This window comes from Ornithorhynchus anatinus, chromosome Y5 (assembly GCF_004115215.2).
Source record: "Ornithorhynchus anatinus isolate Pmale09 chromosome Y5, mOrnAna1.pri.v4, whole genome shotgun sequence".
Taxonomy (NCBI): domain Eukaryota; kingdom Metazoa; phylum Chordata; class Mammalia; order Monotremata; family Ornithorhynchidae; genus Ornithorhynchus; species Ornithorhynchus anatinus.
The window spans coordinates 1,444,302-1,460,814 of NC_053179.1; the positions used below are offsets into that span (position 1 = coordinate 1,444,302).

A 16,513-nucleotide genomic window follows, 5' to 3' on the forward strand; every position below is an offset into this window, starting at 1 on the left:
GAGCTGAAATGTATTTTATATAACTGACAGGCCTCCTAGTACGTCTTAGAGTATGACTGCATAGAATGAATTGAATAAGACTTGGGTCCATTAGGAGGTAACCGTGTTAGTAGTAGTAGCAGTAGGAGGAGGAGAAGAAAGTAGTAAATGGTAATAGTCTTAGTCACAGTATTCATTCATTCAGTTGTATTTATTGAGTGTTTAATGAATGCAGAGCACTGTATAAAGCACTTGGAGAGTGTAGTCAAAGTAGTAGTAGTAGTAGTAGTAGTAGTAGTAGACGACTTCGTTGTCATAGTAGTAGTCGTGTTTATTAGGGGCAAACTCTGTGCCTGGGGAACAAATACAAAAGTGAAAATTAGACCTGGAAAATTGTCCTTCTGGGGTTCGAAATGAAGACTAACACTGAAAGAAAGGTAAAATCATGTAATTATATAGACTTTATTTTGTTAGCCCCATTTGCTAAAGGGACTATCTGATCTGCCTATATTGTATCTTCCCCAGTGCTTAGTTTAGTTCTTGGTACATAGTAAGTGGTTAACATATTCCATAATTATTATCTTTAAAAAACAACATAAAAATTAAGAGTCTAGCAAAATCTAGTGGTAAAGAAGCATCATGGTACTGCCACCCTGGTCATCAAGAGTCTTCCCACAACTACAGCCTTTACATCTGCTGCCTCAGTTTAAATCTTGATATAAACAGAATTGGTAGGCATATTCCCTGACCGTAAGGAAATTCCAGACTAGTGGGGGAGACAGATATTAATATAAATAATTACATATATGTGTATAAGTGCTGTGGAGCTGAAGATGGGGTGAATACCAAGTACTCAAGGTGTACAGCTCCTACTATTAAGGTGACACAGAAGGGAAAGGGAGTAGGGAAGTATAGGCTTAAGCAAGGGAGGTCTCTTGGAGGAGATGTGCTTTTAAGAAAGTTTGAAGATGGATAGAGTATTGTCAGGAGTTGGGATCCTCGGCAGTGCAGTGGAATGGGGGTAATGATATCTGTAGTTTCACTTTAAGGACTGGTAGGAAGAGAGGCCGGAGGATGTACATCTGCAATTTAACTATCTCATGGCCAGTGTACAGAAACCATATATTTTTATATACTGAATATATATATATATTCCGTGAGCCTGAATTTAGGTCTGAGCAGTTAGTTCAGTATCACCAAGATTACATTCTTGAAGGTCCTGGTATTAAGGAAAGTTTCCTTTATTGTACTCATATCATGATCATTCCTGTATGAAAGGGCATAATCATTTTTTCAGACTATTGCATCGCACTCTAATTAGGAAGATAAGAATTATTGAAAATGTTCCAAATTTCTTCAACTATGTTTTATTCATAATGAAGATGCATATTATAGGAAAATTGATACTATATAAATTAGTTCCCAGGGTGATTATAAGAGTAACACTCTGTGTGCTCCATGTGTGCTGAAATAGGTATGATCTTAGGAAGGGGTTTGAGAATGTGAAGAAATATTGCCTGCTAAATAGGAGGAAGACAGGAGTTCCACTGGAGGGATTCATCTTTTCCTTCTCCACTCAAATGAATCTCATTCTGGTTTAATCTAGCATTATCTAGCATTAGCATTATTAGCATTATTGTGGGTGCAAAGAATGGGTTGAGATTCATTGGTGGAGGGGATTCGAAAATTTTAGAATTTGTGCACAGGCCTGGGAGTCAAAGGATGGCAGTACTAATCCCATCTCTGCCAGTTGCCTGCTATGTGACCCTGGACAAATCACTTAACTTGTTTGAGCCTCAGTTTCCTCATTGGTTTGGTGAAGATTTAGACCTGTTCTCCCTCCTACTCAGACTATAATGTCTATATGGACAGGGATGGTGTCCAACTAAATTAACTTGTATCTACCCCAATTTTTAGAATAGTGTTTGGCATAGAGTAATCACTTAAAAACACCACGAAAAAAAGATTGGGAGATCCAATTTTTTGATACTGCTAAGGAAGATGGGAGACTTGAAAGAGGGGGGCATGACGACGATTGTCCTGGAGAGGAGCAGGGAAGATTTCAGAAAGATCAGGCCTGATGTTTTCAATTTTGTAGATGTTGAGATCATTAGGGGCAAGGGGTGGGGAGACAAAGAGACAGTAGGTTTAAGGAGGAAATTAATAGAGTTCATTCATTGAAACAGGTGGTGTGGACACTGGTCTTGGGAAGAGTAAGGGAAGAGAAGTAGTATTGTTGGGCAGAGGAAGGGCAGTTATATGCTCACTCTTCGGTGCTTGCTCCTGCTGCTTGCCACCAGTCCCCAGAGACAGTCTACTCTTCACAGCTTTCTATCTCCTCCACCAGTCAACTAGGTTTTGTTTTTTCCACCCTTGCACCCCTCAACCCCTGCTACCAGTTCTATTTAGAGAAATTTTGTTGTTTTTAATAACTGCAGCTCTTAACCAGATTATGTTTTTGACTTGAGGCAGTTCCTTTCTTCAGGAATGCAACGCTTGTCTAAGACCCTAGTGTAATAGGAAATATTTTCACTGCAGTATTTTTCAATTTTGTTTCCTCAAGATTCATTCAGAAGCATTGTGGTTTAGTGGAAAGAGCAAGGGCTTGGGAGTCAGAGATTTTGGGCTCTAGTCCAAGCTCCACCACTTGTCAGCTGTGTGACTTTGACAAGTCACTTCGCTTCTCTGTGCCTCAGTTACCTCATCTGTAAAATGGGGATTAAGACTTTGAGCCCCACCTGGGACAACCTGCTTACCTTATATCTATCCCAGCCCTTAGAACAGTGCTTGGCATATAGTAAGTGCTTAACAAATATTATTATTATTATTATTAAACTTCATATACTACCATGCTTTCTGTTGTATTATTCTCTTTCATGCTCTCACTACAGTGCTCTGCACACAGTAAGTGCTCAATAAATACAAGACAAGGGCATTATTATCTCTTCATCATTTTCAGTGGTATTTATTGAGACGTTGCTATATTCAGAACATTATACTAAGTACTTGGAAGAGTACAGTGCAAGAAAATTGGCAGATCTATTAACTCCCTCCTCAATTACCTGCCTCCCTCATCCTTTCCCCTAATGACCTAGATACCTTCTCTGTTGAGAAAATTGACACTATCAGGTGTGATCTCCCTAAAATCTCCCCTACTCCACCTAAGTGCCCCCCAGGTGCACTCTTAGTGCACACCAGAGCCCTCCCTTTCCCTCTGCTCCTCCTCCCTTTCCCTCTGCTCCTCCTCCCCTTCCCTTTACCCTTACTCCCTCCCTCTGCTCTACCCCCTTCCCTTCCGCACAGCACTTGTATATATTTGTACATATTTATTGTTTTATTTATTTTATGAATGATGTGCATTTATCTATGATTCTGTTTATTTTGATGGTAGTGATGTTTGTCTGCTTGTTTTGTTTTGTTGTCTTTCTCCCCTTTCTTTTCTGTGAGCCCGTTGTTGGGTAGGGATTGTCTCTATCTGTTGCCGAATTGTACTTTCCAAGTGCTTAGTACAGGGTTCTGCACACAGTAAGCGCTCAATAAATTCATTCACTCATTCAATAGTATTTATTGAGCACTTACTATGTGCAGAGCACTGTACTAAGCGCTTGGAATGTAAAATCGGCAACAGATACAGTCCCTGTCCACTGACGGGCTTATACTCTAATCGGGGGAGACAGACAGAAAAAACAATATGGGGATGTACATCTCATTAACAAAATAAATAGGGTAATTAAAATATATACAAATGAGCGGACAAACCCAGTGCTGAGGGGAGGGGAAGGGGGAGAAGCGGGGGAAAGGGGGGAAAGGGGGCTTAACAGAGGGGAGGTGAAGGGGGGGCAGAGAGGGAACAGAGGGAAAAGGGGAAGCTCAGTCTGGGAAGCCCTCTTGGAGTAGGTGAGCTCTCATTAGGACTTTGAAGAGGGGAAGAGAATTAGTGTGGCAGAGATGAGGAGGGAGGACAGTGGGAGGACGTGGGCCAGGGGTTGACAGTAGAATAGGCAAGAATGGGGAGTGGTGAGGAGGTGGGAGGCAGAGGAGCAGAGCCCTCGGGGTGGCAGTAGAAAGAGAGAAGGGAGGAGAGGTAGGAGGGGGCAAGGTGATGGAGAGCCTTGTAGCCTAGAGTGAGAAGGTTTTGTTTCGTGCGGAGGTTGATAGGCAACCACTGGAGGTTTTTTAGAATGGGAGTGACATGCCCAGAGCTTTTCTGCAGGATGATGAGCCGGGCAGCGGAATGAAAAATAGATGGAGTGGGGAGAGACAGGAGGAAGGGAGATCAGAGAGAAGGCTGACCCAGTAATCCATCCGGGATATTTTGAGAGCCTGTACCAGTAAGATAGCCGTTTGGGTGGAGAGGAAAGGGCAGATCTTGGCGATATTATAAAGGTGAGACCGGCATATTCAGTAAATATGATTGACTGAATGATTGAATGAATCTGCCTTAGGCTAGTGGCTAATCAGCTGACAAAATGGAGTTGGTCCAAGCCAGCCTGACCCATCATAGAAGGAGATCTCCTCTTGAGGTACTGCTGGGAAAGATGAGAGAGTTGAAGAAGGGCCAGAAGTTAGGAGGGATTGGAGGAGATTAGAGGAGTTTTTAGGGAGGTCACATCTGATAGTTTCAATTTTCCTAGTAAAGTTCCTGGCCAGGTCATTAGGTGCAGAAGATGGGGTTGAAAGGAAAAGAGGGGTTTGAGGAGCAAGTAAAACATCAGGAACATTTGGTGAAGGCAGTATGCATGGAAGTCAGTAAGGATGGAGAATAATATTGCTGGACAGAGAAGAGAAGAGTTAAAGCAGTCAAGGATGAGGTTGTGTGGCCGAAGTCAGCCTGACGTGGATTTCCTTTAGCAGTACTATGTGGCTCATGCACTGGAGCGAAGGAAGCGGGCTGTGGAGGTGTTCTAAAGCTGTGGGTTAGTAGAATGAGATTGATGAAGACATAGAGGAGTGACTGAATTGAGTTTAGTATAGAGATTGGTGCTAAGAGTGTCAGTTTGGTGGTCAAGAGTTTGTTAGTTTTGTTGTGAAGACTATTCATTCAATAGTATTTATTGAGCGCTTACTATATGCAGAGCAATGTACTAAGCGCTTGGGATGAACAAGTCGGCAACAGATAGAGACAGTCCCTGCCATTTGACGGGCTTGCAGTCTAATCGGGGGAGACAGACAGACAAGAACAATGGCAATAAACAGAGTCAAGGGGAAGAACATCTCGTAAAAACCGATGGCAACTAAATAGAATCAAGGCGATGTACAATTCATTAACAAAATAAATAGGGTAACGAAAATATATACAGTTGAGCGGACGAGTACAGTGCTGTGGGGATGGGAAGGGAGAGGTGGAGGAGCAGAGGGAAAAGGGGAAAATGAGGGTTTAGCTGCAGAGAGGTAAAGGGGGGATGGCAGAGGGAGTAGAGGGAGAAGAGGAGCTCTGTCTGGGAACGCCTTTTGGAGGAGGTGAGTTTTAAGTAGGGTTTTGAAGAGGGAAAGAGAATCAGTTTGGCGGAGGTGAGGAGGGAGGGTGTTTCAGGACCGCGGGAGGACGTGACCCAGGGGTCGACGGCGGGATAGGCGAGACCGAGGGACGGTGAGGAGGTGGGCGGCAAAGGAGCGGAGCGTGCGGGGTGGGCGGTAGAAAGAGAGAAGGGAAGAGAGGTAGGAAGGGGCAAGGTGATGGAGAGCCTCGAAGCCTAGAGTGAGGAGTTTTTGTTTGGAGCGGAGGTTGATAGGCAACCACTGGAGTTGTTTAAGAAGGGGAGTGACATGCCCAGATCGTTTCTGCAGGAAGATGAGCCGGGCAGCGGAGTGAAGAATAGACTGGAGCGGGGCGAGAGAGGAGGAAGGGAGGTCAGAGAGAAGGCTGACACAGTAGTCTAGCCGGGATATAACGAGAGCCCGTAACAGTAAGGTAGCCGTTTGGGTGGAGAGGAAAGGGCGGATCTTGGTGATATTGTAGAGGTGAAACCGACAGGTCTTGGTAACAGATAGGATGTGTGGGGTGAACGAGAGAGACGAGTCAAGGATGACACCGAGATTGCGGGCCTGAGAGACGGGAAGGATGGTCGTGCCATCGACGGTGATAGAGAAGTCTGGGAGAGGACCGGGTTTGGGAGGAAAGATGAGGAGCTCAGTCTTGCAGACTAAATGAGGCCTGTTACCATGAGAAAATTGGATGGGGTCAAATGATCAGAGGAGTCATGGAGGAAACAGGACAGAGTTGTAGGGAGGGTCTGTGTAGAAGAGAAACATGGTGACGAGGTTGACTGAAGACTGGTGATGAGGTTGTGGTCAGATGGAAGGATATCGGAGTTGTTGTGGGTAGAGGTTGTACAGTGAGTAGAGATGATTCATTCATTCATCATTTAATCATATTTCTTGAATACTTACTGTGTGTAGAACTCAGAACTAAGCTCTTGGAAAGTACAATTCGGCAACAGATAGAGGCAATCCTTACCCAACACCAAGCTCATGGACTAGAAGGGGGAGACAGACAACAAAACAAAACAAGTAGACAAGCATCACTACCATCAAAATGGATAAGTAGAACCATAGATAAATGCACATCATTAGTAAAATAAATAGAGCAATAAGTATGTACAAATATATACAAGTGCTGTGGGGAGGGGAAGGGGTTAGAGCAAAGGGAGCAAGTAAGGGCAGTGGGGAGTGGAGGAGGAGCAGAGGGAAAGGGAGGGCTGAGTCTTGGAAGGCCTGCTGGAGGAGGCAAGCTCTCAGTAGGGCTTTGAAGAGGGGAAAGAGGCTTTACGTGGGCCGGGGGTCGCCAGCAGGTCAGATGAGAACTAAGCACAGTGAGCAGGTTAGAGGCAGAGGAGTGGAGTGTGCAGGCTGAACTGTGGGAGGAGAGAAGGGAGGTGAGGTAGGAGGGGCCAAGATGATGGAGAGCTTTGAAGCCAATAGTGAGGAGTTTTTGCTTGATTTGAAGGTTAATAGGCAACCACTGGAGATTTTTGAGGAAGGGAGCGACATGCCCAGAGCGTTTCCATAGAAAGATAATCCGGGCAGCAGAGTGAAGTAAACACTTAAAGTGGGGAGAGACAGGAGGATGGGAAATCAGAAAGAAGGCTGATGTAATAGTCCAGTCGGGATATTATAAGAGATTGTACTAGCAAGATAACAGTTTATTTAGCGAGGAAAGGGTGGATCTTGGTGATGTTGTGAAGGTGAGACTGGCAGGTTTTGGTGACGGATTGGATGTGTCGGGTGAATGAGGCGAGATGACTCCTCACTCTTGGCTTCAAAGCTCTCCATCATCTTCCCCTCTACTACCTCACCTCTCGTCTCTCCTTCTACAACCACACCCTGTACATTCCACTCCTCTGCCGCTAACCTCCTCATGGTCCCTCGTTCTCGCCTGTCCTGCCATTGACCCCTGGCCCACATCCTGTCACTGACCTGGAATGCCCTCTTTTCTCGCATCTGCCAAACTAACTCTCTTCCCCTCTTGAAAGACCTACTGAGAGCTCACCTCGTCCAGGAGTCCTCCCTTTCCCTCAGCCTCTCTTCCCTTTCCCTCAGCCTCTCCTCCCCTTCCCCCTTCTCCCTCCCTCTACTCTACCCCTTCCCCTCCCCACAGCACTTGTCCATATTTGTATATATTTTCTATTACTCTATTTTATTAATGATGTGTATATATCTATGATTCTATTTATCTTGATGGTATTAATGCCTAACTACTTGTTTTGTTTTGTTTGTGTGTCTCCCCCTTTTAGACTGAGCCTGTTGTTGCGCAGGGATTGTCTCTATCTGTTGCTGAATTGTAGATTCCAAGCGCTTAGTACAGTGCTCTGCACACAGTGAGCGCTCAATAAATATGAATGAATGAATGAATGGTGAAGAAATAATAATAATGTTGGTATTTGTTAAGTGCTTACTGTGTGCCAAACATTTTTCTAAGCGCTGGGGTAGATATGTGCCAAACGCTTTTCTAAGCGCTGCAGTAGATACAAGGTAATTAGGTTGTCCCACATAGGGCTCACAGTCTTTATCCCCATTTTACAGATGAAGTAACTGGGGCACAGGGAAGTTAAGTGACTTGCCCAAGGTCACACAGCTTTCAGGCGGCAGGGCCAAGATTAGAAACCTTAGCCTCCGACTCCCAAGCCCGTGCTCTTGCCACTGAGCCATGCTGCTTCTCAAGTTGTGAGTGGGCGAGATAAGGTGGTAGAGGAGGTCGGCAGAGTTGAAGAGTGACAGAAAATGGGCAGTGGGAGGGTCTTCAGGAACATCACTGTATATATTGAAGTCCCTAAGTATCAATGCAGGAATGGAGAAAGAAAGAATTTGAAAAAGGAGATCAAAATGGTTCAGAAATATGGAGGAAGGTCTAAGGAAATTGGTAGAGGACTTACTAGAATCTGTTGTATTTGGTAGCAGCAGATTATATGGCTTCAAAGGGAGGGAAAGAGAGAGTTGGAGGAGCAGGGGTGGTGCAAAACTGACAGTGGGGAGTGAGAAGGAAACCCACTCCTCCCCCTTTCCCAGTGAGTCTGGGGGATTGGGAGAAGATGAGGATCCATCATCTTCTGATCCACAGCCTTGATCCAGGGAATGGGTAGGAGAATGAGTGAATTGAGTTCATTAGAGAGGGTAGTGTTGAGGATGTAAGTTTGGTCTGTTTTATTGTATTTTCCCTAGAGCTAGTACAGTGCTTTGTACCCTGTAAGGGCTCAATAAATACCACTGATTGATTGATGTGACAGATCATTTTATCTTAATATTCATTGTTTTTTATTTCTGAGGTACTCAGGAAATGGAAACATGCATAAAATCAGTTTGTAGAGTGTATTGAAATATAAAATCTGCCCCGCTTTTACTCTTGTTTCCTCAGTTCCACAGAATAATGAGAAGCTTCAGGAAAGTCCTTGCACTTTTGTATTGACACCGAGACAAGTAGAGCTAATCAGAAACTCCAGGTATTTTTACTTCTTATAATGTTTCCTAATTATATTAGTCTTTCTGATTTGTTTTTGGATCCTGGATTTACTTACTGCATAATTCCAACGGTAGCTGATTTTAATTCGTCTATCTTTACAGGTTTTCTAGCTTTTATGAACTATGATTTTCCTCATATTATTCAGTTTCCAAAATCCCTTAGGTTCTTGAATAGCATCCATTCTGTATCCTTCGCATTGCATTTCAGATTTTATATCGGCAACTTAAAACCTAGTGGGAGAGCTATTAACATTCCATATTTTAAGAACAAATCGGAAAAGGCTTCTATGCCTAGTAAAAGATTGAAATGACATAAAGACATTGCTATATTTGGAGATAAGTAAATGAAAAGGATCAAGGGAAGCAGTTGTCTGTGCAAACTATAGATAATCTGAATTATATTTTAGAGTTCCAGTTTTGGTATTTATTTGTTCCATTGTTTTCTGATTTTGAAGTTTACAAATCCATTAGCAGAATGACTAAGATCTATATTATTGAATAATGCTAAACATTAATACATCCAAACTGAAATGCACTTTATCATGAACAAAAAAATTTGATTGTAGTTTCATTCAGCAATGTACATTTTAAAGTAATAGTTCTGGAAAAAAATATTAAATGAAATACAGTAATAAAAAGATCAGTCAAGCAATAGTTTTTATTGAGCACATTTTATGTACACAGCACTGTGCTGAGTGTCTAGGAAAATAATCAATTGATCAGTGATGTTTATTGTGCACTTACCTTGCAGAACACTGTTCTAAACACTTGAGAAAGTACAGTTTGAGTTTGAAGATATGCTCCCTACTCACAGAGAGTTACAGTTTGCAGGAAGAGTCAAACAGAACTTCATTTATTTAATCACAGTAATTGAACTCTTAACAGTGTGCTGAGCAAGCATAAACACAGTCCGTGACCACAACAAGTTCACAGTCTAGAGAGGGGAGACAGACATCAATACAAATAAATAAATTACAGATTTGTACACAGTCCTGTGGGGCTTGGAGGGGGAAGAACAGTTAAAAGCATTCTGTATCTTCCTATACCTCTCATCTGCCTTTGACGATGTTGTCCAGGCCCTTCTCCTGGAAACATTACCAAATCTTGTGTTCACTTTTGCTGCCCTCTCCTGGATCTCCTCCCTTCTCCGCGGCTGCTCTTTTTTTTTATTATATTTGTTAAAGCACTTACTATGTGTCAAGCACTGTTTTAAGCATTGGTGAAGACACAAGACACTCAAGTTGGACAAAATCTTTGTCCTACATTGGGCTTCCTTTCAAAACTGGAGAGAATTTAATACCCATTTTACAGATGATTTAACTGAAGCTCAGAGAAGGTAGTGGAGCAGGGATTAGGCCTCATGTCCTCTGACTCTCAGGCCCATATTCTTTCCCTTAATCCACTCTCCTGAGTGTCTTCTGCCAGCTCCTCCTCTACCTCCAACCCACTAATTTGGGTGGTGACTTAATGCTCAGTTCTGAGACCTCTTCTATTCTCCATCTACACTTACTCTCCAGAAACCTTCAGTGGTTGCTAATTCACCCCCACATCAAATAGAAACTCCTCAATCAGCTCTCCCCCTTTTACCTAACTCCCTGATGTGGTATTGCAACTCAGCCCACACACTTCAGTACTCTCATTCCCTGAACTTTGATCTCATCTATCCTTATACAAACCATTGACCCATGTTTTCTTTTGGACCTGATACAACCTACTTATCTGACAGACTACCATTCTCCCCACATTTAAAACAGCCCTAAAATCACAGTCCCTCCAAAAATCTTTCCCTAACTGAGCCCCATCTCCACTCTCCCATGTGCATCAGCTAAGCACTTGGCTGTATACCTCTTAACACTTTGATACTAACTCCAGTCCCACAGCTGTTTGCACCTAGCCTTGTACTTTGCTATGTCCTGAATATAATTATTTTTAATGGCTGTGTCCATTTGAAGACAGTAAGCTCTTCATGGTTCAGGATCATGTCTAACAACTCTGTTGTATTATAATTTCCCATGGGCTTAGTTAGCTGTACACAAAGCGAGTGCTCAGTAAAGACTGTTGATTGTTTAAATTGATTAGTTAGTAACATTTGTATAGGTTAATACAGTGCTCTGCACACAGTGCTCTGCACACAGTGAGCACTTAATAAATACAACTGAATAAAAACTTACTACATATGTGTGTACCCCCCAGAAAGAGGAATTGCTGTGGTGTAGTGAGTTATAGTTGCTTACAATTTTATTGTCTATCCACATTGTTAAGTCATTTCTACTTAATTGGAAGTGATAGCAACATCCTGATCTTTGAAGTGACTTCCTGGTAAAGTTAATGGCCTCAAGGATTTCTTTTATAATTTCTACTGAGAGGTGAATGACATCAAGAGTGCTGCTGACAGTCTTCGTTATCCAAAGTCAGACATTAAGTTTAAGCATTAAGTTTAGTGATTAGTAATTTCATGATAAGAATAAGTTAAGAAAAAGAAATAGATCCTTTTCTGACTTAAATGGCTTCTTGGTCATTTTGTTAAATGTGCTCTGTCTCAATTTCATCATCTGTGAATTGGGAATTAAAAACTTCTAGTCTTCTGATGCATACCCCCTAATTCTCTTAGTAATAATAATACTTTTCAAGATCCAATTATGATCAAAGCACTCTGCTACACATTGGAAGAAACAGTGTCGTGCCATTCCATTCCTTTATGATTAGTTAATTTTTATTCTAGCAATTATTTATTTTCTTTTTGGCCAGCTTTTTTTTTTTCAGTTGTATATCTGGTGCATATGTATACTTTGCTTAGCATATATAAAATTTTTGACTGCTGACTTCCCCTTTAGATTTTAAACTTCTTAAAGGTATGGACTGTGTTTTATATTTACTGAATGCCTCAAGAGAAAAACTGGTATTCTGCATATAGTATGTAGAGTATGGGAACCAACATGGCATAGTGGATAGAGCACAGGCCTGGGAATCAGGAGGTAATGGGTTCTAATCCCGGCTCTGCCACTTGTCTGCTTTGTGATCTTGGGCAAGTCATTTCACTTCTCTGGGCCTCGGTTACCTCCTTTGGAAAATGGGGACTGTATCTAACCTGATTTGCTTAGTACAGTGTCTAGCATGTCTAAAACTGAGCTACTTATCTTCCCTCCCAAACCCTACCCTCTCCATGACTTCCCTGTCACTATGGATGGCACGACCGTCCTTTCTGTCTCTCAAGCCCGCAACCTTGGTGTTATCCTTTATTCAGCTCTGACATGCACTCCACACATCCAATCCGTCACCAACACCTGCCGGTCTCACCTTCACAATATCACTGAGATCAGCCCTTTCCTCTCCATCCAAACTGCTATCATGCTGGTACAAGGTCTCATAATATCCCAACTGGATTATTGTGTCAGCCTCCTCTCGCATTTCCAGTCTATTCTTCATTCTGCTGCCCGGATCACCTTCTTACAGAAACTCTCTGGGCATGTCACTCCCCTCCTCAAAAACCTCCATGGTTGCCTATCAACCTCCCCACGAAACAAAACCTCCTCTCTCTTGCCTTCAGAGCTCTCCATCACCTTGGTCCCTCCTACTTCACCTCCCTTCTCTCTACTGCCCACCCTGTACACTCTGCTCCTCTGCCGCTCATCTCCTCACCATCCCCTGTTTATGCCTATCCCGCTGTCGACCCCTGGCCCACGTCCTACTGCTATCCTGGAATGCCCTCCCTCCTCACCTCTGCCAAACTAACTCTCTTCCCCTCTATAAAGCCCTCCAGGAGGCCTTTTCAGACTGAGTCCCCCTTTTCCTTCTCCTCTCCCTCCTCTCCCCCCCCTCAGTTCTTCCCCTTTTGTATATATTGCTCATTTGTATATATTATTTGTATATATTATTTATTACTTTACTTATTTAGTTAATGAGGTGTACATCCCTTTGATGATGTCTTGGTTTTGTTTTGTTCTGTTTTGCTTTGCTATCTGTCTCCCCCGTTTAGACTGTGCGCTCATCATTGGGCAGGAATTGTCTCTAACTGTTGCTGAATGGTACATTCCAAGCACTTAGTACAGTGCTCTGCACATAGTAAGCGCTCAATAAATATTATAGAATGAATGAATGTAGTGCCTGGCTATTTGTTAAACCATGTGTAACAAATACTGTAATTATTATTATTTTGTTATATACTTTCAATTAAATTCTGGTGATTTGATGATAAACGTCACCTCTCCTTTGCAGTGTTATTAGTATTTTTGTTCTCAGATTAGACAAAGAGAAAATTGTCTTGAAGATCTCCTCAGAGCAGAGAGTTAAACAGATAGGTTCATCATATCCTAATTAAATTTTCTGCTGCTTCCTCTTTATCACTTGTATCCTCCTACTCCATTTAGTTTCATTGCTTCATTTCCAAGTGGTGAAAATTGGATTAACTCATATTATAAAGGGCAAATGTGCTTTATAGACCAAAAAAAGTCAAATGTTAACACTTGAAAAAAACCTTAGGAAGGTCTTAGAAGCAAAGCTGTAAAGACAAGCATGAGCAAAAGTATCCTGTTATATAATTTCAACCAGGTTTATACTAAAGATTGCCCATGGTTGCACATTCCAGGCATTATTCCTCCTTGTCCCTAACTTAGCTAACTTTTGGCCCCTTAGTTGCCTTCATAACCAGGCTCATGTAGTGATGATATAATAGGTGTTTACTTTTTAATGGACTGAACCTCTTTTCTTTTTTCTTCTTTTTGGTTTACTTTGTCAGGGAGTTGCAGCCAGGAGTGAAATCAGTTCAGGTTGTCCTAAGGTAAATTTGAGTTCCCTGTAAGCAGTAAAATTCAAAACAAATAGGAATTTTCCCAGCCCTTTCTATGGGTGTTGAATAGAACATGACCACTTAGAAAATGCATTTGTCTCACATCCTGTTCTCACTGTGCTCTTCTTCCCTGTTTGGTGGATGAGTGCTCTTTAAAATTGTTGAAATGGCCAATTTGCTCCATTTGGTATTTCAACAAAATGTAAAAACTATGGGGAAGCTGAAACGGACCTGGAGTTGATCTCTAGAAGAAAGTGAATCACAGTAAGGGTGGTAAGGTATCTTCAGAGGAACTGAAAGTACAGTTCTCTTCTACTCTTCCAGGATCTGTTATACAGACACTAGCTGCCCTCAAGAGGATCAGTACCCTCCCAACATTACAGTTAAAGTGAATCAAAACTACTGTTCAGTGCCGGTAAGTCATTTCTGTTTTGATAGATCATCTCAGCCTAAATGACATGATGCAGGTGGTGTAGTGTAGATAATTACTGAGAACTCTGTAAGAGTTCTAATAGAAAAGGGTGAGGAAGCACTGTGCTGGTTGTTCTTTTAAAAAGCCACTGTTTAGTCATATACCTTGATATTTACTGATAAATCAATTTTTTCTTTTAAAATTGCAAAGGTGGTATCACCCTCTTGATTTAATAAACAAGAATATCTGATTTCAGGGCTACTATCCATCAAACAAACCAGGAGGAGAACCCAAAAGACCCTGTCGCCCCATTAATCTCACAGACCTCATATTTCTATCTTCAGCAACAAACCACATTACTATCACTTGGGGAAATTATGGAAAGGTGAGTGCTCAAGGTTGAGTGACATGGTCAGCAGTGATTTAGTGGAACTAGCCCTTAATTATCCCCTTTTATTTTCTTCTTTGTGATTTCAGAGCTACTCAGTGGGATTATTTCTAGTGCAGCAGTTGACCTCTGCAGAACTGCTGCAAAGTTTGAAAAACATTGGATTCAAACCCCCAGAGCTTTGCAGGGCATTTGGTAAGGAAGTAAGTTTCTTTCTGGAAAATATGACTTGGTGAACATGCGTAAAGGTCTTCTTATAGCTATACTACTGCTCTTGCTTTAAGATGTGTTTCATCATAGTTATCATCATCATCATTATAGTAAATGTATTTATTAATTGCCTAATATGTGGCAAGGAGTGTATTAAACATTGGCTTACACAAGATAATTAGGTGAACACAGTCCCTATGGCACACAGAAGGGAAGACAAATGCTGAATCTCCATTTCACAGATGATGGAGCTCTGAGGCACTGAAAAGTTAAGTAATTGCTTAAGTTCATAGAGCAGGTAAAGTGGCAGTGGCCAATCCAGGTTGAGAACCCAAGTCCCTTGACTCCCACCCCATGCTCTTTCCAGTAGCTGTGTTTCTCATGCCCCTAAATGGGGTAAAGTATCTCCAAATTTATCTTGTTTACCACTTTAAAATTCTTTGATCCCTTGACTTATAATGTCCTTTAAGTAATTCAGCTGTCCAGCTGTCCAGTTCCCTTGAAGAAATGCCAATCCAAAGGAACACATTTTTCAGAAATTCAAATAAATTAATCAGTAGTATATCAAATGGCTTACCCTGTCCTGAACACTATACCAAATGCATGGAGAGTATAGTAGTGTTAGAAGACATTATCTGTACCCTAGAACAGAGGAGGCAGTAAAGTAAATTACAGTATGGGCAAGTTAAAAGTGGAAAGATGTGTTCATATGTGCAACACAGGCATGGGTACTCACATGCTTAGGTGATGAGGAAATGCTAAAGTGGCGGTTGAAGGGAGGGAAGAGGAAAATAGAGAGGAGAACAGTCAATTAATCAGTTGTATTTATTGAGCACTTAGAGTGTGCAGAGCACTATACTAAGCACGTGGGAGAGTTCAAGAGAATCAGCAGGCACATTCCCTGTCCAAAAAGGAAGACATGAGACATTAATCAAAGAAGGCCTCCTGGAGGAGTTATGACTACATAACTAATCCCAGGTCTGTCATTTTTCTGCTCTGTGACCCCAACTTAATTTCTCTTTGCCTCAGTTACTTGTAAAATGGGGATTAAGACTATGAGCCCAATGTGGGACAGGGATTATGACCAACATGATTTGCTTGTATCAACCCAGCGCTTAGTACAGTGACTGGCCCATAGTAAGCCCGTACCACATGGTTTGCACACAGTAAGTGCTCCGTAAATATGATTGAATGAGTGAAATATCACAGTTATTATTATTTCAGGAGGTCTTTGAAGATGAAGAGAAGAGTGGTTTATACATGAAGGGAGAGGGTGTTCAAGAGAGACTGGAGGGAGTATGAAAGTGATTGAGAGTGATAAAGACAAGCATGAGAAACAGTTTATTGACTGACTTGAGAAGAAGTTAAGTAGGGACAGTCCTGACATATCCGTTAAAATGAATAGTCAAAAGTTTTTAGTATGGTGATAGATGGGCAACAGTTGAAGTTTGAGGAGTGTGATTATATGTGCAAAACCATGTTTTAAAGGATTGAACTGTGCAAAAGTGAAGTATGGGGTGGTGAGCAGAGAAACTGGAGGCAAGATGGACTGCGAAGAGGCTGAAAAAATGGTTGAGCTAAGGTAGACAGTGTTTGGACTTCTTTGGTGGCAGTTTGGTAAGAGAGGAACGATTCTCAAAAGTTAGGAAAGAAAACAACCACAGGGTTGGTCACTGACCAGATATAAGGGTTGAAAAGAGAGTCGACAAAATTAATTTCAGGTTTGTGGTCTTGATAGGGAAGAGTAATAGTGTAGTCAACACAGCAGAGAAAATGCCTTATG

General features: G+C 42.0%; 1 protein-coding gene across 2 annotated transcripts in view; it reads left to right on the top strand.

The window, feature by feature from the left end:
* Window positions 1-16,513, top strand: part of LOC114808766 (E3 SUMO-protein ligase PIAS4-like) — a 71,339-nt gene that overhangs the window by 32,710 nt on the left and 22,116 nt on the right. For both annotated transcript variants that reach the window (XM_029056631.2, XM_029056630.2), the window contains exons 3-7: window positions 8,831-8,915; window positions 13,670-13,711; window positions 14,045-14,135; window positions 14,389-14,517; window positions 14,610-14,715. In XM_029056631.2, the coding sequence (XP_028912464.1) occupies window positions 8,831-8,915; window positions 13,670-13,711; window positions 14,045-14,135; window positions 14,389-14,517; window positions 14,610-14,715 (453 nt within the window). The remainder of the gene's footprint in view (window positions 1-8,830; window positions 8,916-13,669; window positions 13,712-14,044; window positions 14,136-14,388; window positions 14,518-14,609; window positions 14,716-16,513) is intronic.